This window comes from Protomyctophum parallelum (assembly GCF_964188405.1).
Source record: "Protomyctophum parallelum genome assembly, chromosome: 1".
Lineage (NCBI taxonomy): Eukaryota > Metazoa > Chordata > Actinopteri > Myctophiformes > Myctophidae > Protomyctophum > Protomyctophum parallelum.
Window position 1 is genome coordinate 90,389,211 of NC_139697.1, and position 20,923 is coordinate 90,410,133.

At 44.0% G+C, this 20,923-nt stretch overlaps 1 protein-coding gene across 3 annotated transcripts in view; it reads left to right on the top strand.

Annotated features, from left to right (window-relative positions):
• The window catches only part of acsl6 (acyl-CoA synthetase long chain family member 6), a 105,709-nt gene extending 86,052 nt beyond the window's left edge, over positions 1-19,657 (top strand). For all 3 annotated transcript variants that reach the window (XM_083777003.1, XM_083777001.1, XM_083777002.1), the window contains exons 7-21: positions 443-621; positions 1,669-1,701; positions 1,888-1,939; positions 4,952-5,025; positions 5,167-5,244; positions 8,672-8,806; positions 9,633-9,767; positions 10,244-10,339; positions 10,627-10,699; positions 13,523-13,611; positions 13,917-14,033; positions 14,236-14,379; positions 16,537-16,638; positions 17,115-17,186; positions 17,998-19,657. In XM_083777003.1, coding sequence (XP_083633129.1) covers positions 443-621; positions 1,669-1,701; positions 1,888-1,939; positions 4,952-5,025; positions 5,167-5,244; positions 8,672-8,806; positions 9,633-9,767; positions 10,244-10,339; positions 10,627-10,699; positions 13,523-13,611; positions 13,917-14,033; positions 14,236-14,379; positions 16,537-16,638; positions 17,115-17,186; positions 17,998-18,138 — 1,520 coding nt within the window. In that variant the 3' untranslated portion in view covers positions 18,139-19,657. The remainder of the gene's footprint in view (positions 1-442; positions 622-1,668; positions 1,702-1,887; positions 1,940-4,951; positions 5,026-5,166; positions 5,245-8,671; positions 8,807-9,632; positions 9,768-10,243; positions 10,340-10,626; positions 10,700-13,522; positions 13,612-13,916; positions 14,034-14,235; positions 14,380-16,536; positions 16,639-17,114; positions 17,187-17,997) is intronic.
• The last annotated feature ends 1,266 nt before the right edge of the window (positions 19,658-20,923 follow it).

Sequence of the window (20,923 nt, forward strand, 5' to 3'; positions counted from 1 at the left end):
TTTTGGGCCAAACAAACGGCAGGTTACAACACTTTTTTTGTTGTTTTTCTTCTTTGTAATTATTTGTTTGGCCCAAAACATTGTGTTTAGTGTTATGATTTGTCACGACAAGAGTTGGCTTTGTCCGCGGCGTAAACGGCTTTAAATAAATACTTTCTGAAATGTCTATGGGAAAAATGCATTGTGATTCATTTCCTGGGCCTGGCGTCGTCATGAAAGGGGCGGGACTGCGACGTTCTATACTGAGTTAATGAACTGGACATTCATCCATTCAGCGTTGATCTAATTCAAATTGAACCACATCAGGACATGCTCTTGTATTTGCTTTCCCGGGTCTGCGCCCCCCCTGCGACCCGCACGTTCATTTTAGTTTTCTTCTAAATTCATTCACACAAGGGGGTGATGGTGGCCGCTCTTGTGTGCTTTGTGTGTGTCTTTCCAGCGGACATCTCCACGGTGATCTGTGACAAGGCGGAGAAGGCCGAGGTGCTCCTGGGCAACGTGGAGCGGAAGGAGACCATGGGCCTGCGGAGAATCATCCTCATGGACGAGTTTGACTCTGCGCTGGCGGAGCACGCCGAGGGCTGTGGCATCCACGTCCAGTCCCTGAGAGAGGTGGAGGTAGGACACAAACACGCCACTGGTATTGAGGTGTAGTGGTTTCTAAAAACCGCAGTTTAGTACAGGGGTTCTCAACCCACCCATTTTTGCAACTGAATGGCTTTGAAAATGGAAATGAAGAGTTTACATAAATAGTACACATATGGTTTCAGTATTTATTTATGATTTATTGTCTCTATTATTAAGGTTATTGTAGCAGTCAATTTATATTGTGGGTCGGGAGGGGGCGGGGCGGGGGTCCCGAGACACTGCCAAAGCGTCTCCGGGGGTCCCCGGGCCAAAAACGTTGAGAACCTCTGGTTTAGTACATGGATCCCCATGACTCTGAGAGTACAGTCTCTGAGTTATAGAGGGTTGGTTCCTAAATATCAATCATCTAGCTGGGACCCCTTGGAACCCCCTCAAGGTCCCCTTGGGGTCCCCATAACCCTCTTCGAGAACCACTGTACTACAATGATGCCTAATTTAAACACCATGGCTAGAACTGATCCACAGGCTGACAGTGTGTCACATCGACGTTATTAGCTTCTCTTCGGCGTCTCTTTCTTAAACCTCCTTCATACAGGAAAAAGGATTAAATAATGACTCCGTATGAATGTTACTGAATGTTACCTGCTCTCTCCAACGTCCCATACTGTACTTGTAAAAGGTAATTGACTGGATTTTTTTTTGTGTGTGTTTAGTTTAGGGAATTTAAATGGGTTTTTTTTGTGGCTTTCGCCTTTTTATTTTATATTGTTTATGGAGGGACAGACAGTATAGGCTGACAGGAAACAGGGAGAGAGATGGGGGGAAGACATGCAGTAAAGGCCGTTTGGATCGGGAGTCGAACCCGCGGCACAGTGCACACTGCCAGACTGGATTACCAGCCAAGGTGCCTGGACCGCTGAGCCACGGCCCAGGCCCAGTTTAGGGAATTTAGAGTATCTTTTTGCAGACCTGCTGTAGTGAACTACAAAATGTATCGCGATTTCACGTGGGTGAAGGATAGAGTAACTTAAATTAATTAAAAATGTATTGAGTTGTTGCTGTTTTTCTTTCTTACAGGCCCTGGGCAAAGACCACTACAGAAAACCTATAGTAAGTACTACTGGATATTCATTCAACAGCACTTACAGTAATATAATTAGAATCTGCACGTACAAGGAAACAAACAGGCATTTTGTCTTGATGTCATTGATGCAGAGACACGCTGACAACTGCAACGTAGGCATACTGTATGCCAATCTCATAAAATGACACACCCTTGTGTTTTCTTCTCTTCAGCCACCTGCACCAGACGACCTGTCCATTGTCTGTTTCACCAGTGGCACCACAGGTTTGTAATGTTGACTTTACGCTACCAACAAAAGCGCGGTTAAGTGCAGGTGAATAGCTAGCCAGACTTTTATGCCTGTTAGTACACAGTGAAATCTTCTACCCTAAAAGTGTACGAAATTCAACCAAAAGGACCCTGAGGGCGCGGTCACACCAAAGTTTAATTCTTCCTATGAGGGTGATGGATTCTGTCAATTCTTTTCAATGGGAATGGAGCGGGTTGTTTTTTAGTTTTTTTTAAAATGAAATCCGTGAATGGCAGCAAACTGCTCCGTTCCCATTGAAAATAATTTGCAGAATCCGCCCTCACCCTCATACAGTATATAAAATTCCAGTTCTGCGCCCCTGCGCCCTTCAGGTCCTTGCAGACTGGTGCGTTTTTCAGATTTCTTTTTTGCAGTGTTTTTTCCTTTAGGTTGCGGTCACACCCAGCTTTGATTCTGCATAGAAGGATTATGTCAATGCTTTTTGATGGAAACGGAGCGGTTTGTTGACTCTCTGTTCCCATTGAAAAGCATTGGCAGTATCTACCCTCATGGGCAGAGTTAAAGTCCGCTGTGACCCGCACCCTTGCATTTAAAATCTCATTCAACATTCAGGAACAACACAAAATGGATACTTAGGTTTAGTTTGCTGCCATAAGTGGTCATTTAAGTTGTATGGTCTAGTAATCTAATTTAAGGCCAATACATGATGATTCCTTCTGACGTCCAAACTTTTCTTCAGAAAGGGAGGTGATATAACTGTGTAAACTGACGTCATTCAGAACTTCTGATGGGCGGTCTCAGAACTTTTTTCTTTTCTTTGTTTGATGTTTGAGAACCACTGGTTGAAACAGCGAACCGTGATACTTAGTTGATACTGTTTGTAGGAATAGGGGTCATTTATTTGAAATCCTGGACATCTGTTTTGACAGCGAAGCTCCGCCTTTAAAGGTATAATTAACCCAATGACTAATATCCAGGAAAAATTAGCCTCTTTTCGGAGGAAAGGATGTCGTAAAGTCAACCATACAATGGTGTTTGTGGTTTCACTATTTCATACCCTCCCTGTGTCACCTGGATTACCCTGCATTTCCAGACATATTTGCGTCGGCATGCAGCCGTGGAAAGCAACGAAGTACATTTAGTACTGTACAAGTACTGTACTTAGGTACAATTTAGAGTTTGGTTTTTTTACTTTACTTTTTTTTCTTTACTTCTACTCCACTACATCTCAAAGGCAAATATTGTACTCCACTATAATTCTTTGAAAACTTTAGTTATTAATTATTTGGTAGATTTTGATTATTATAAAACTACTTCAGAACTATATAGTTTAGCAATTTGAAAATAGCCCAATCTACAAGCTCAGTCAGTCAAAACAGGTCACAACAACCCCACCTGTGCATAGTGAGTACTTTTACTGTTGGTACTTTAAGTACATTGTGATGCCAATACTTTAGTACTTTTACTCAAGTACATTTTGAATACCGAACATGTACTTGTACAGATTTTTACTTACCGTAAGTAAAACAAAAATAGTTATTTCTTCCCTCACTGCCTTCATGAAGGCAGATGTGATGCAGCTGTATAATATGTGATATTGTTGTCAAGGATGTTCATGTGTTGCTCTTATCTCAGGGCAGAAACATGCAATTGACAAAACCACAGAACCCACACAACAAATTATGATAAGAACTGATGAACAGCTGATGACAGATCACTGACAGATTGGTATAATTTAACCCAGTGGTCCTAGTCTAGTCTTTGGCTGGATAAACCCCTGTTTGGGCTCCCATAAGATCTGTTAACATTTTGCCAAAGATTTTGAAAACATCAGTCATAGTCACTCATAGATCTGCTGATTTCGAATGGCCCAAAAAAAATAAAGATATGGCTCTAAACTGGTCCTCATCTTGCTGGGGACCCCCTGGAACCCCCTGAAGGACCCCCCCCCCCCACACACACACACACACACACACACACACACATCCCACTCTGAGAAGCAGTGATCTAAACGGTATCACTGTATCTCTATGCCATATCGCTGCCAACTCTTTCATTTAACCAAAGCCACAGTATCAACCATGCTGTTTTCATGCTCACACATACCCAGGCAGCCAGCCAGGCAGGGACCCACACACATACTCACTTAAGGAAGTGGTTTGCACCACTTAAAAAAAAACACTCCTGTGTGAACTGAGTGGTGCAACTCCCCCCCCCCCCCCCCCCTTTTCCCCCCTCTCTCTCTCTCTCTCTCTCTCTCTCTCATTAGCAGGCAACAGTGCAGCACTCTCTCTCTCTGTTTCTGGCACAACAGCGCCCCTACTGGTACTAATAGTCATACTCGTGCTCATTAACACATAGACACACACATAGGTGAACACGACATTGCTGTTCCTTGGAGTGGTTGCACCACTAAAAAAAAAACTCAGTCTCATGTGCTCCACTGCTGTAGTGAGAAAGGCTGCCACCTACTGTTACTACTGTGGCTTAGCACAGCGGCCCTGCCTGGGGGTATAAAACATTCCACATTCTTCTGCCCTGACTGTACACTCCCTTTCTCCAGCTTGGGGTCTGGGGACTGTTCCAAGGAATAACACACTTCAATGGGCGTTGTGTGTGTGTGGGTGGGTGTGTGTGTGGGTGGAGGGCAGGATCTGTGGGACTGACAGCATTTCTTGAGAAACGCAACTGCTTAAGGTTTCTTAGAAATGCAGCATCCTGCAGAGAATAGCCCACTTTAGCGTAGTTTAGTGTATTTTAATCCCATAAAATTGGACGGGTGGGCGGACCACGTTGTCACGATCATAATTTTGACCATGACTCAGCCGTTGTCACCATATAAGTGTGTGTGTGTGTGTGTGTGTGTGTGTGTGTGTGTGTGTGTGTGTGTGTGTGTGTGTGTGTGTGTGTGTGTGTGTGTGTGTGTGTGTGTGTGTGTGTGTGTGTGTGTGTGTGTGTGTGTGTGTGTGTGTGTGTGTGTGTGTGTGTGTGTGTGTGTGTGTACACGTGTGCTTGTCTTCTTACAGGAAATCCAAAGGGGGTAATGCTGACACATGGGAATGTCGTGGCAGATTTCTCAGGCTTCCTAAAAGTGACAGATGTGAGTAACTGAAGTCCTGTGTCTCCCATCCCATCTTAACCTTCCACAATTTATGCATTTAGTCAAAAAGAAACACAGTCCTCACTGTCTGTCTGTCTGTCTGTCTGTCTGTTTCTGTCTGTCTGTGGGTTTCTCCCACAGAAAGTAATTTTCCCCAACCAGGATGATTGCCTCATCTCCTTCCTTCCCCTGGCTCACATGTTCGAGAGGCTGATCGAGGTAATGTCCCGGCTTCAACTCTTGCGTGACTTTGGGGTTTTGGAGCACAGACTGGGATAACAATCTGTTTGTTATTTGGGTGGGCGGGCGGGGGGTGTTCGGTGGGGGGGGCAGGTGGGTTGAGGATGTCGTGGGCCGGCGGAAGCGAGGCAGACTATCATTGAATAAATATGTGCATAAAATACTAGGCCTCAGGACAGGACTGTGGGCACCATGGGGCTTGAGCGCCCTCTATATTTTATATTATGCACTGAAAAAAAGTGGAACAATCGCAGCCCACAAGGCATTGCCCACGTAGAAGTCCAGATCCTGTAGCCCGCTCTGTTTCCCAAACAGTGGGTCAGGACCCATGTGTGGGTAGTAGCAGAATGTGTATGGGTCATGAGTAAATACCCCTTTATTTTTGGTTTCCTACTGTATACAATTTTCTACAATTATTATTTCAAAATATTTTCCACAAAATCCTCAACAGCTTGGGAGCCACTGCTGTAGCCCGAAGGCTATTAATTGGATGAATGCTGGATTTGAAGTGCATATTGTACAGTATACACATGCGGAACATGCTGACATCCAAGGACTCGAAGATTCAGTCATCATTCATCATGTTGAGTCCCGATGTGAAGATGTAATCCTCCCGCCTTGTGCTTGTTCTGCCCTGTGGTCATTCCCAGACAGAGTGGTACTATGGCAATGCCCTGTGGTCTATTCCCAGACAGTCAGGTACTATGGCAATGCCCTGTGGTCTATTCCCAGACAGTCAGGTACTATGGCAATGCCCTGTGGTCTATTCCCAGACAGTCAGGTACTATGGCAATGCCCTGTGGTCTATTCCCAGACAGTCAGGTAATATGGCAATACCCTGTGGTCTATTCCCAGACAGTCAGGTACTATGGCAATGCCCTGTGGTCTATTCCCAGACAGTCAGGTACTATGGCAATGCCCTGTGGTCTATTCCCAGACAGTCAGGTAATATGGCAATACCCTGTGGTCTATTCCCAGACAGAGGGGTACTATGGCAGTGCCCTGTGGTCTATTCCCAGACAGAGGGGTACTATGGCAATGCCCTGTGGTCTATTCCCAGACAGAGGGGTACTATGGCAATGTCCTGTGGTCTATTCCCAGACAGAGGGGTACTATGGCAATGCCCTGTGGTCTATTCCCAGACAGAGGGGTACTATGGCAATGCTCTGTGGTCTATTCCCAGACAGTCAGGTACTAACTATGGCAATGCCCTGTGGTCTATTCCCAGACAGTCAGGTAGTGGCAAAGGCCCCGTCACTAGGACTTGGGGTCATCGGCGGTGCATGTGAGGGCCACATAGTGGCAAATAATGACAAAATAGCGACTGTAAAATAGCCAATCTGCAAACTCAAAGGTAGTTTCTTTTTGGTTCCTTTTTTCTTTGAACATTTTTGGAAAATATGGCAAATCATGACATGACCCACATAGGGATGCCAGGTTGAAAGTTGTTTAAAAGAGCGTGCAGAAGTTCATCTACTGTATGCTTAAAATAACAAGTCTAATGTTCGTGAGAGTCGTTAAGCTGTGAGACAATACACTACAAGAAATACACTACATGCCATCTTAAGTTTCCCATTCCTGTGGTAAACTTACGCACGCACGCCCACACCCACATCCACCGACACACTGACACACACACATTGCCACAGTACCTGTGCGTGCCGTGCTGTGCTGTGCCAATGTGCCATGCTCTCACGACATCCAATCAGGTTGGACCAGCCTGTATTGTTTGCTACTCGATTTGTTGACAGACAGCTTGACATCTTATACCAGGCAATATCATTCAGGCATTCCTTTTTGTCGCTCCCTCTTGCACCCGTTCACCCCAGAGAGGGCGGGCGCTCAGTTTTCTCATGTCCTCACGTGCCCTTGCTAAGAAACAGGAAGCATTTGCACGCTGCAGGGGTGTATATGTCTATGTTGTTCCAGTAATCAACAGCTACTGTACTACAGCTGGGAAGTGAGACAAACCTGGCGTCCATATTTTATTTTTGGGCATGTCATATTTCAATAACAGCAAACATGTCTGGTCTACAACCCCAGAACGTGACGCAGCGTGAGCTTGTAGATCTGCTATACTTTCACTAATTGGTTTAAGTGCCTATAGTGTGCCTAAAAATTCCTCAAATGCAACCCGACGTGAAATCAGAATAACTGATAATTGTAGACGTTTTTTCATTCAACGGCACTTCAGCCACATCTAGAGCAGGCGGGCTCTGAGTCTGGTGCGTCAAAACAATCCTCAAAAGCAACCTGACGTGAAATCAAAATAACTAGTGATAATAAATTGTAGACACTTTTCATTCAAAGGTACTTCAGCCACTTTTGGAGCAGAAGGGCTCCCTGAGTCTGGTGCTCAACAGTAGAGGACGATAATTAAAAATAGTTTTTAGCTGCAGGGCACTTCAAAAGAGACTACCCAAATGCAGCATTGGAGCACTCGCCATGTCTGCACCTTTTATTTCAGCACAGGGGTGACTGACGCTTTGGCAGCCACTGTGATTGTGGGTTTTTCTTTTAATTATTATTATTTTATGTACTGTACATGTAGCCGTTTGCTCCGCTTACTAGTAGTATAATGTGAATGTTATTTCATGCATGTCATGCTGCACAGACGTAGAAAGCTGTTAACTGTTTTGACTCCAGGTCCCCATGTATTATAGTCCCCCTGTCCTTCAACTTCAAAGCCAAGTTTATTATCATAAGTTTGGTGTGATAAGTTTAGTGATTAGCTTAGTGGTTTAAAAAAAAAGTCAGTGCTTGTGTGAGGTACCTGTGTTTGAATCCTCATTAGGGCATGAAAGTTACAGAGTTCTGCTTCAAGTGGTTTAACAATCTACAGTAGGCAATTTAGGCATTCAGACGCTCTTAATCCAGAGTGATTTACAGTAAGCAAGGTAAACACGAGGTAAATACATCAACTATGCTTTAGTATTCAAATCGTAATGTTAGGCTAAACAAGATTTTAATACCGTACCTTAATTGTATTTCATTGATTTTGCTGTGTTATGTACAGAGCATAACACCAAGTCAAATGTAGGGGCTGGTTTACCCATTGAAAAACAACACTAAAGACATATACACCCATGTTCCTTTTACTGTACTTTATTTGTTTATTTATTATTGCATATGAATGCAACGTAAATACACTGGATTTATCAAAGATGCTAATTTACATCCGCAGTCCCCAACAAAACGGGTGGAATACATTTACATTAGGAAACAAAGCTTAAAAACATTACATACAAATAAGAACAATGTACAAAGGTATAACGTGCATCTATATGGTTCAGCAGCAGTTTTCATAGGGCAATACAGATTTGTAACTAAAGTAACTTGTGCATAAAGTGCGGTATTGCTGAAAGTGCGCTTTGACACCCGATGTGTTGTGCTCTTCCATCTCCAGTCTGTAGTGTACTGCCATGGAGGGAGCATTGGTTTCTATCAGGGTGACATCCGTCTCCTCTCAGACGACATGAAAGCCCTGCGGCCTACCATCTTCCCCGTGGTTCCACGACTGCTCAACCGCATGTATGACAAGGTGGGTGGAGCTGACGGAGGAAAGAGGCTTTTTCCTGAAATCAAATTACTATCAAGTTACGGTTTGATTCTAACCGGGGCCATGTGTTGTGTTTCCCTCGCTCTGCAATCAGCTTGCTGTGTTTCTAAAGTCATCTATATAATATAGCATACATACACATCATTTTGTTTCATGGTGTCGAATTCCCAGGTCAATTATTAAACTGACCGAGAGCAAGTCACATTCGACTCTATTTATTTTGACCTACTATTGACCAGTTCGTCCTGCATCTTCTGGTGGATGTGCTAGCTTTTTTTTGGGGGGGGGGGGGGGCTATAACATGTTAAATCACACAAGAAAGTTAAATCAGAAGGGGAGGGAGAGAAATGCTGTCGCTGTACTATACGCGTATGTGCATGTTTGTGAGCACAAATGAATGTTTGCATAATCTATGCATAATTTGCTGTTTTTAAACAAATCAATACAGCAATTGAGCAACCGTAATGGGACGAATTTGTGTCTCACAGTATTTTACTGAACGATAAAAGAGGAAACAAAACAGTGGTGAGACTCCTCGGCCATTTGTTTATTACGAGAGTGTCATCCCACCGTCGATCAATGTGACACAAAATTATTGACGGCACTGAATGAAAATAAATCATATTACTTTTAATGTAGGAGGAAGTGCTCTAATAGGATAGTAGGTAATATCATTCCATGGATGACCAGGCTTTTATTGACAATACCGCTATTTCGTACCAAACCCTCTCCCCACCCTCTCCTGCAAGTGAAGCTTGTAGCAGTCTGGGAGCACTACCCATTAATTTATTTGATGTTTTCTCCACAGATCTTCAGCCAAGCTAACAGCCCGTGGAAGCGCTGGCTCCTCAACTTTGCGGCCAAAAGGAAAGGTGCTGAGCTCAGCGCCGGGATCATTCGCAGTGACAGCATGTGGGATAAAATCTTCTTCAGCAAGATACAGGTACACACACACACACACACACACACACACACACACCTTTGTGTTCCTGCTTCTGTCCATCACAATAGGACGTCCCCGGCTCATGTCATTACATTGACAGTCACATTTTACATTACAGCCATTTTAACGCCACTACAACCCCCTATATTTAAAAGGGGGTCGCACACTGTTGGCACATATTCATTCCTGTACATTTCATCGTACCTCACTATTCTGATTCCGATTCAGTTCTACACAATTCCCATCCTTCACCCCTTGGATCCATTGCAGAAAAAAGTGTGTGAGGCGTTATAGGTGGAATTCAGACCGCTGCGGATTTCCTCTGCAACGTTCTAATAATGCTTAATGTATGCTACTGTAGGTCGTATGATGGTGTCTCGTGCCAAAATATCGGCTATTATCAGCCCACAACACTACCGCGTATCGAAGTGTCAGGCTTAACGTGGTTTGGTCTTGTATTTTCCTGTGTTTTGCAGGCCAGCCTGGGAGGCAGGCTGAGGATGATTGTAACAGGAGCCGCTCCTACTTCGCCCACCGTCCTGGGCTTCCTGCGAGCGGCTCTGGGATGTCAGGTCAGGCTGAAATGCACTCACAGCAGCAGGCATGCTGTTGTTGACACACAGCCCCAAACAAGCGCACAAACAAACACACAGCATGCGGGCATCCGTGGAATTCAACAGACAGTGGCGCGTGTGCACGTCTGCGTGCACGCACACACACACACACACACACACACACACACACACACACACACACACACACACACACAGTATTTATGTATACTATATATACTGTACACATTATATGCATGCAAACGGCAACACAGTTTGCTAGCACTGACTTTCCAGTGTGTTTGCAGGTATACGAGGCGTATGGTCAGACAGAGTGTACAGCAGGCTGCACTTTCACCACCCCTGGAGACTGTACCACAGGTGAGACATTATCTACTCTACTGTACCACGTGGAGGGCTGTAAATATGCACCGTAATAAAAGTTATGATCCGTCGGGTCATTCTGGTGACGCCAGTTCTGAGTTGAATCACTTGTAAAGTGTACTACTCGACATGTGAATTTAGCCTCATTGAAATGTTCCTTCGTCAGTGTTATGTTTGTTTGGGGGTTGATGCTTGATCATAATCACGCTCGGCTAGATAAATGCCAGGTATGTTATTTAGATGGATGCTAGATGTGTTATCAAGATAAACCCTAGGTATGTATGTTGTTTATCTATGGTAGGTCTGTTACAGTAAGACAAATGGCAGGTACGCTATAGGTGTGTTGGTTAGAAATGTTGATGCAAATCCACGTTCTGCTATTACTCCTATTCCTTGAACGCTTGTCCTGTTACTGTTTGACTAGATGTTCGTGGCAACACTATGCTCTTTGTAAGTCGCTCTGGTTAAGGGCGCATGCTGTAAACCCCTCCAATGTGTTCACCAGGTCAGCTGGGATCATAATTCACAGATACAGTCATGCTAGACTTGGCAACAGGTCCTCTTGGCGATAGCTCCACAAACTGTACATGCACGCACGCATGCATGCACTCACATACGCGCCCACGTACTGTACACACACGCACGCACGCACGCACGCACGCACGCACGCACGCACGCACACACACACACACACACACACACACACACACACACACACACACACACACACACACACACACACACACACACACATACATACACATACACAAACGAAGGGGAAGAAGGGGACTGTGAGAGACAGGAAATGATAGAGAGACAGAGGAAGGAAGAGAGAGAGAGAGAGAGAGAGGCAGGGGGTAGAGAGAGGGAGTGAATTGTGCAAAGAGATTCTGCGTGGAGAAAGTGTGAGAAAAAGAAAGGGGTCAGACAGGGAGACAGAAGTTGTGTTTAGCAGAGACCAGGGCCGTGCAGAGGGCACTAAGGGGGCAGGGGCTCAAACCCCAGAAAAAGGCACATGTGTGGGCGCGCGGTGGTCTTTTTGTGGGGTCCGTCCCTCGTTCCATTTCATTTCATTGAACAGTAAAGTAAGCAATACGTTCTCATTAGTCTGAAACTAAAACTGAATGATGGCAGCCAGCACATTAAAAGTATAATTATAAATAATAATTATGATTACTTCAAACATACGTCAAATGTTCATCTTGAAGGGCCAATGGCCCATATTGGCCCCCCACATAAGCCCTTATTGTCGCCCCCACATACGCCCTTATTGACCCTTATTGGCCACATTGGCCCCTAGGGGCCCCCCATTGGCCCCCCACATGACCTTAGGTGGATTGATTTTTTCTTTTTTCCTTTTTCGGGAAAGGGCACTTTGAGGCAAAAGGGCAGGGGCACAGATATGGTCATGCACTGTTGTTTTTAATATATCGGTAGGGATGGAACTCGATAACCGGTACCCGAAAATATCCGATAACAAGCTTATTGAGTATCCATTATCAATACGCTTTGGGCATATCAAGCCTGTTATCGAGCATAGCGGCCTATGATATCATGATTAAACAATCAAGACAAGAGGCGATCAAGAAATAAATGTAATCATCCGTGCTGGCACAAACATGTTGGTCTAAAAGTGTATTGATACCTACGAACCAGCACTGCCTGGGTAAACAAAATTACACTTTTAAGGTGACTGCACACATATTAACCAGTTAACAGTTTTTATCAGTAAATAGGTCAATTACCTTCTGTCTGTTAGAAAAGTACCGTATTTGAAGTCCCTAGAAAAACATACTGGTTCTATTCAGAATTTAATGTCTCCCGTCTTTCCACAAAATAATAGAAAATGCTCGATAGTGGGCTCGATAATAACCCGGCTCGATAAGCCTGATCGATAAGGTGCTCGTTATCAATAAGAATTAACGAGCTCCATCCCTCTCGGTCTGCTGGAATGTCATTGTCAGCAAATAGGCTTCCTCTTTAGTTCCTCAAAATGTTTCAGCTGTAGCATTTATTCACCACTTAAGCCTTATTATAATTTGAAGAAAGCCGAACTGCAAGATTATAGATTGGCTGACAAGACATCTGCATCACCACTTTTTCCATGAGGGCCTATTCTTCTTTGATAGAATGTACAGTTTCCCCCCCCTTCTGTTTACTTGAATGCAGTGGCTCGGCTGTTATAACATTAGTTTCAAGTCGTCGTCGTCGTCGTCCCCCCGCCCTCCAGTTTCTAGTGTCATAGAACCACTGTGTGATTATTACACTCACTTTAATTTCATACTGTAGGTGAAGGAGCCCTGAGCAAAGTACTAGCTCTTGACCCACATACTGTACACAGCAATCATTGTTTGTTTTCCCAGTTTACACTCACATGTCTGACAGACAGACAGACAGACAGACAGACAGACAGTAATAAATATTGCTGTATTGTATAGTTACTCATAATATGTTGGCTAACATCTCCCCCTACTGTCGTGTATTATGTTCACCTAGCATAGTGTCAACTTGCAAACAATGTCATGATATTAGCATTTTGTGTTTCCTTGCTTGTCTCTGTTTTGCCACTGATCTTGTACAGCATTTTGGTCAACCTTGGTTGTTTTAAACGTGCTTTAAATAAAATTTGATTTGATTTGATATCACTGAGGCATTGTCCAATAACGTGCTCCCTATTCACTCCACACTCCTCATATGGACAGTGTATGAGTGGGTAACACGATCTATGATGGTGAAGCATTCTTCAATGGCAATATAAAATTATGTTAAAAAATGTTGTCCTTTTCAGTCAGTAATGATAGTCTGTTGTTCTGTGTGTAGGTCACGTTGGGGCGCCACTCCCCTGTAACCTCATAAAGTTGGTGGATGTGGCTGAGAAGAACTACTTCGCTTCCAAGGGAGAGGGAGAGGTGAGTGTGCTCTGAATAAGTGTACAGCGGTGGTTTTCAACCCTTTTCATATCAAGGGAGGTGCCATTATGTATTCGGCACTGGAGCCACAGACCACCATATATGAAAACCTATATGAAAACACAGGCCTGAGGCCTACCATACCAGGCCTCAGGCCTACCATTGCGTGGCACGTCTATGCACGGAATATCTATATTCACAGTGAAGGGGGTGTTGTTGAGAAGAACCACACGCCCACTCCACACTTTGCTGACATTATTCCTCTCCGTCGTGTCTGTCTTCCTCTTGACTAATCAACCAACCAGGTATGTGTGAAAGGACCAAATGTGTTCAAGGGCTACCTCAAAGACCCGGAACGGACCGCTGAGACGCTGGACTCCGATGGCTGGCTCCACACCGGAGATATCGGGAAATGGTTACCGGTAAGCATCGCCACATCACACTCCACTATATATCAAAATAGATATTGTGTATATATACTACAGTGCATTCTTATATAGTATACTGTACACACATACTTCCTGCATGGTTTCTTCCGCTGTTATTGTGTGGGTGAATGTGTTTGTGAATGGGTGAATGTAATGAAAATCATAAAGCGCCTCATCTCCTCTCCTCTCCTCCTAGAATGGCACTCTGAAGATCATTGACAGGAAGAAGCACATTTTCAAGCTGGCGCAGGGGGAGTACATCTCCCCTGAGAAGATAGAGAACATCTACATCAGGAGTGAACCTGTGTCTCAGCTCTACGTTCACGGAGACAGCCTGCAGGTGAGGGCCACTCACAAACAGCACGTATGTGGGGGCCACTCACAAACAGCGCGTATGTGGGGGCCACTCACAAACAGCGCGTATGTGGGGGCCACTCACAAACAGTGCGTATGTGGGGGCCACTCACAAACAGCGCGTATGTGGGGGCCACTCACAAACAGCGCGTATGTGGGGGCCACTCACAAACAGCACATATGTGGGGGCCACTCACAAACAGCACGTATGTGGGGGCCACTCACAAACAGTACGTATGTGGGGGCCACTCACAAACAGCGCGTATGTGGGGGCCACTCACAAACAGCACGTATGTGGGGGCCACTCACAAACAGCACGTATGTGGGGGCCACTCACAAACAGCGCGTATGTGGGGGCCACTCACAAACAGCGCGTATGTGGGGGCCACTCACAAACAGTGCGTATGTGGGGGCCACTCACAAACAGCGCGTATGTGGGGGCCACTCACAAACAGCGCGTATGTGGGGGCCACTCACAAACAGTGCGTATGTGGGGGCCACTCACAAACATCACATATGTGGGGGCCACGCCGGTATCTTAACAGTTAGCGTGTCAGTTTTTCACAGTTGCAGGTTTAGCTCTCTTTTTCGACACCACCACTGGTTCTCAACCTGTGGGCCCGTGCGAGTGGGCTAAATAATCGACAATCGATGATATAACATTATTAAAAAGTGATATCAATTAATATAATAAAATAAAAAAGTATTCTACGATAGTTCCATTGATCCAAGGTGGAATGCAATTGATTAAAAAAACAAAAATAACATGAAGGATTTTACAGTGTAAAAGATAAAAACTAGCCTGGCCTGATGCATATCAAACTGGGGGGTATTTTATATTAAATAGGTTGAACATCACTGGCCTAAGACGTGGTCATGGTTTCAGCAGTTCATCGCTAGTGTCAAGAGAGAAAAAGAGTATGATCCAATGTTATGGAATGTCAGTCCCTATTCCCTAGGGACATCTGGCACATTATCTACAGTGTAGGCACCTTCATCTCCTCACAAAGGGTCTTTACATGTCATACTGTAAGTCTGCCCCACTCCCCTGGAATTACATCCCGATTAGACACACCCACGTACACTCACGACTCTCTGTCATCAGTGTTGTAAAATATATCTTGACCTATGGTTGAACCATGGGGCAAAGACACACACACACACACACACACACACACACACACACGCATAAGCAGATTAAGCGCACACGTAAGATCACTCACACACATGCAAACTGACACAGTACATGCAGTGTAAGTGTCTTATAAACCTTGTAGTAGAACATAGTACATATATCTCTGTTCACAGGGAGATAATGGCACATCTTACACACACACGAGATCTCACACACTCGCGAGCACACACACACACACACACACACACACACACACACACACACACACACACACGCACACTAGTGCTGGTAAATTAATATTCGATTTTCGAATATTCCTCGAATATGGGGGAAAATGTATGATTATAAAAATGTATATTCAAATGTATTTGTTTATTTAATTATGTTTTTTGTTTATTTGATAGGGACAATACAAAAAGCAATGTATCAAGTTCTAAAAACAAACAAAATATATATTTTTATTACTTCCGAGCAACGTGTCCCACTTCTGCTTGTATCCTGTTTTTAAAATAAATAGAGGGAAAAAAAGAGTGTGTGCTCCTAAATGCACCGAATGGGAAATTCTTGGCCGAAAAACCGAATACCTAACATAGGAAACAGTTGGCTGAATACCGAATAGCCGAATATGATTCATATTATCATTTTTTTTGTTTCCCCACTTTTTGTTGTACCATTGCTGTCATGGCTGTACCTTTGTTGTAGATATGATGACATGATAATGGCAAAAGACATGATTACATTTTGATCACAACAATAATAGTAGGTTACGAAAGTAGTTGTAGTTCTTTGACTACTCGGCTTTGGCTCTAAAATCAACCGAACCGAATATGCATTTTTTGCCACTACAGCTGAATATTGGGTGCATCCCTACTCCTATCAGTCATTCAACTGGGAACACCTTGGAAGCCCACCAAAGACCCCTGGAGGTCCCCAGACCCCACTTTCAGAACCAGTGCTGACATTGTTTTTGTTATGTTTTTTCTTCCCCTGCCTGGCCGTCTCATCTAGTCCTGTTTGGTGGGCATCGTGGTACCTGATCCAGAGGTCATGCCTGAATGGGCCAAGAAGAAAGGCATGCAAGGATCCTACAAGGACCTGTGCAAAAACACGGTAGGAGGCTAACAACGGCATATCCCACAAACAGCTTTTGGTAACACTTTACAATAACGACCTGTTATAAAGCATTTATAAACATTTATAATCGTTTGTAGATGAGTAATAATCATGAACAATCATTGTTGACATCCGTAAATGTTTACCTAAACATGTATAACTATGTTTAAACATCATTTATATGTTATTAGTAAGGTATTAGTAAGTAGTAAACTATTCACATAGTTATAAATGTTTAGGTAAACATTTACGGATGTCAACAAACAGTCTGTTCATGATTATTACTCATCTACAAACTGCTTATAAATGTTTATAAATGCTTTATAACAGGTCGTTATTGTAAAGTGTTACCCAGCTTTTTACTTCCAACATTGTCATTGTCTGACATCCAGCTCGAAGCATAGATGCAGATACTATTGATATGTTATGAATAAAGAATTTGCTGTAATTTCGTTGTTGTTGGTCTGGAGCAGGTGCTGAAGAAGGCTATACTTGAAGACCTGGTGCGCCTTGGCAAGGCTAGCGGCCTCCACTCTTTTGAGCAGGTATGTGTGCTAGAAAGACAGAAAGAAAGAAAGAAAGAAATTAAGTTGTGAATGCTGTTCTCTGACATCACCTGGATCAAAAACTCCTGACTTTCTGTTATAGCAAGCACATAATGTGGGCAGGCACAGTTCACGGGTAGCGTTCTTCCCACCCTCAATAAATGTGACCATGGTGCTATTGAGCAAGGCAGTTATGTCCCCATTGTTCAGTGGCCGAGAACGTGGCTGCACAGGGAAGCGTCCTGTTGGAATATGAAAAATAAATGGCATGATTACAAAGGACCATGCACGCTTTTTGTATGCATAGAAAATGAGAACAGGTAGGCATCTTTCTTTAACCCATTTCAAAGTCATACGATTTGTCACACACGTTACCTCAGTGAAATTTGTTCTCCGCATTTGACACATCTCTTGGAGCGGTGAGCCGCAGCCAAGGAGCGGTGAGCTGCAGCCGTACCGCACTCGGGAATCATTTGATTAGTAGATTTGACCCCCCAATCCAACCCTTTGATGCTGCGTTCCAAGCAGGGAGGCATTGGGTCCCATTTTTACAGTCTTTGGTATGACCCGGCCGGGGATCGAACCCCCACCTCCCAGTTTCAGGGCGGACACTCTAACCACAAGGCCACTGTCTGGTTTAGGAATATTCCCTAGCTCAATACAACGTCAACATTGACATACACGTTGACAATTGACTGAGATTGGACTCTCTGTATGCTCATTCCATGTTACGTCTTGGACATTTACTGTTTGTCATACATCTCATGGAATTCGGTTTCACATGCATTTGTTTGCTATTTCCCTTTTTGAGGTGAAAAACGTCTACATCCACAACGAGATGTTCTCCATCCAAAATGGCCTCCTGACCCCGACGCTAAAGGCCAAGAGGCCGGAGTTGAAGGAGTTCTTCAAAGACAAGATCGAGGACCTCTATAGCAGCATCACCATGTGAAGACTCGTTGGATCCCGTTTCCCAACAAGCATCTTAATACTAAGATCCTCTTTGTCCATTAACTTTAATGCCACCCATTAACTTAATGCGATGATGAACACAGATCTTAGCCTTTTTATGCTTTTTGAGAGCAAGGCGAGCCTGGGCTGCCCCCACCTGCAATCCACCCAAACAAACGAATGCCCTGTCCCCAGCAGCAGCACCTCATTGACACTTTTACGTTAAGAAATCCATGCATCATTCCACCTCCCGTCTTTTCTGCCCTCCATCAGTTTAAACCCTTCCAAAAAAAGAAAATACAATTTGAAACCTGCTGTCTTACAACAGCGAGCGTGATGTCCTCGTCTGTACTCTATCTGTACTCTAGCTCGGGGGAGATGTGTATACATGTGTAACGATGCTGACACCTGCTGGAAATAATGGACGTAACAGCCCAATGGACAACCAGTAGACACTAAACCAATCAAATAAGCTGCTGACAGCGGTGCCAGGGCGCATGGACTGACAAATCTCCCTAGCTTCGCTGATCACCCACTGATAGAGCGGACATTGAACTTGTGTCAAACTCAAATGTCGACAATGGACCAAAACAGGCGATCCCTCATTGTTCGAGGGTCCGAATTTGCTGTAAAGTTGGGAGAACACTAAGAATAGCACTCTCCGCCTCACCCACTAATCAACGTGTGGCCCATAGACCTCCATCCTGGGCAAAGCAAAAAATTTAGCTACAACCAAATTACAACTCTTTTTCATAAATGTATTAATTTAGTCAGATTTATCTCTACATGGCTGTGATGGTCAGTTAGCCTGCATGCTTTTCAAACGGCTCAGCCTGTTGTACTGATCATAAAGTTAGCACAATCCACTGTCGACGCAATCATTACTTTTTTTTCCCCCTCTGTCCATCTTTGCACTTAGAGTTTGTCAGGTAAAAGAAAAATAAATGAAATAATGCAAATCCAGGTCTCAGGGCAATGCATGCGGTTTGCCCTGCATTGCTGGGGCCCTTACGATGATGAGACTTGAAGAAGATGAGAAAGTCTTTGTGGGCATTAAAGAGCAGGTCGTATTAAAGCCGTCCACAGCCACTGCTGCTAGTGCAAGGCTTTGTAATGTAGTCAAGGCCTACAAGCTTCATTCACTGAAGGAAGATAGAACAACCATGGACCCAGATATATTTAAAAAAGACCCCCCTCCCCCCAGAGTTTACACATAGAATGAGTAATGTATAGGCTTTTTAAGTTGATACTGTCCCAAAGCATAAACAATGTGGATGTACATAAATGAGGACACCTAGATGTAAGCATATTTATTAAAGCAACGGTTTGACTGGATTTTTTTTCTTCCTTTTTTGCGTGTAGTGAGATGGATTGTACTATTTATTTATCTATTCTGCTGTAAAATGGAATCAGAACCATATCCTTGTAATGACAAAGTGCAGCAATAGGGATGAGGGAGGTTGGGGAATGGGAAGAGGGAACTGAAATAAAACAAAGAAATATTCTGGAATGATTTTAAATTTGTGTTGCTTTTTTGAAATGCTGTGTTCCCTTTGCTATAATATGTCAAATCATGGAAGAATGTAGGGCTGTACTCAATGATTAGGTTGATTTGGTCTTATTTGACCGATAACTGTTAGTTACAATGTAACATGGTTTGATCAAACATTTGTGTTTGGTCAATCCATGTGACTCCCATTGGAAAAGCATTGTGGTGGCCCAAAAAAACAACCAAACATTTGCTTGATTGATGTTTGATACGTGTGAATGAGGCCTTAGGCCCTGTACACACATATCAGATGAACATGCTCTGTGCTGTCCGTGTTTCATGGCCGCCTCAATGCTTTTCCAATGGAAGTCACGTGGTTTGACCAAACAGTTGTGTGTGATGGGGGAGGGGGGCAATCAAACACAAGTGTTTGGTCAAACCACGTGACTTCCATTGGAAAAGCATTGAGGCGGCCATGAATCGCGGACAGTACAGAGCATGTTCGTCTGATACCGTGTGTACAGGGCCTTAGCCTGCATGGTTTCCAGCCTGATTCGCTAAGTGTCATCACCTGTATGTGTCATCACCTGTAAGTGTCATCACCTGTAAGTGTCATCACCTGTAAAGACCAGGTGAACTAGGTTGGCTAAGTTGGCTAACGAGCTCAAGACACTATAAAAATGGGCTGCGCGTGAGTGTGACTGCCATTTAGTGCGAGACATGGCCAAAGCATTTTCGGGGGCCCCCAGCCAAAAACTTTGAGAACCCCTGTTCTAGAGCAGTGGTTTTCAAAGTAGGGGTTATTGGACTTCTAAAAATAGGTAGATATACACAAGCTCATGAGGTCGTTGATCTGCTATTTTTGAATATCTCAAACTAAAAATACCTTTTTAGTTTATATATCGGCTACTAAAAATGGCTGATCTACAGACTCAAAATGTGTCACATTAATTAAAACACTGATGAAAGGAAAATTAACACACATCTTCCTTCATGGGGGTCACTGCCACTGGTACATCTTTTCAGCTATGAGCTGTGGCCATAAACATTAATCTGGGGGTCCTAGACATGAAAATGTAAGAGCACCACTTTTCTAATGTCCATGTTTGAGGTCTTGTGTGCAGTATGCGTGGGTGTATCCCTGTTAAGGCATATTCATAGTCTGGATTTTCGGTGTTGAGGTGACCACCGGTGGTCAGCTCACCACCGGAGCTGAAATAACGTTGAGCGGTGGTGAGTAAAAACAGAGAAGGGCTGGAGCGGTGGCGGTGGTTTGCTCTTCACCGTGGCTCGTGAC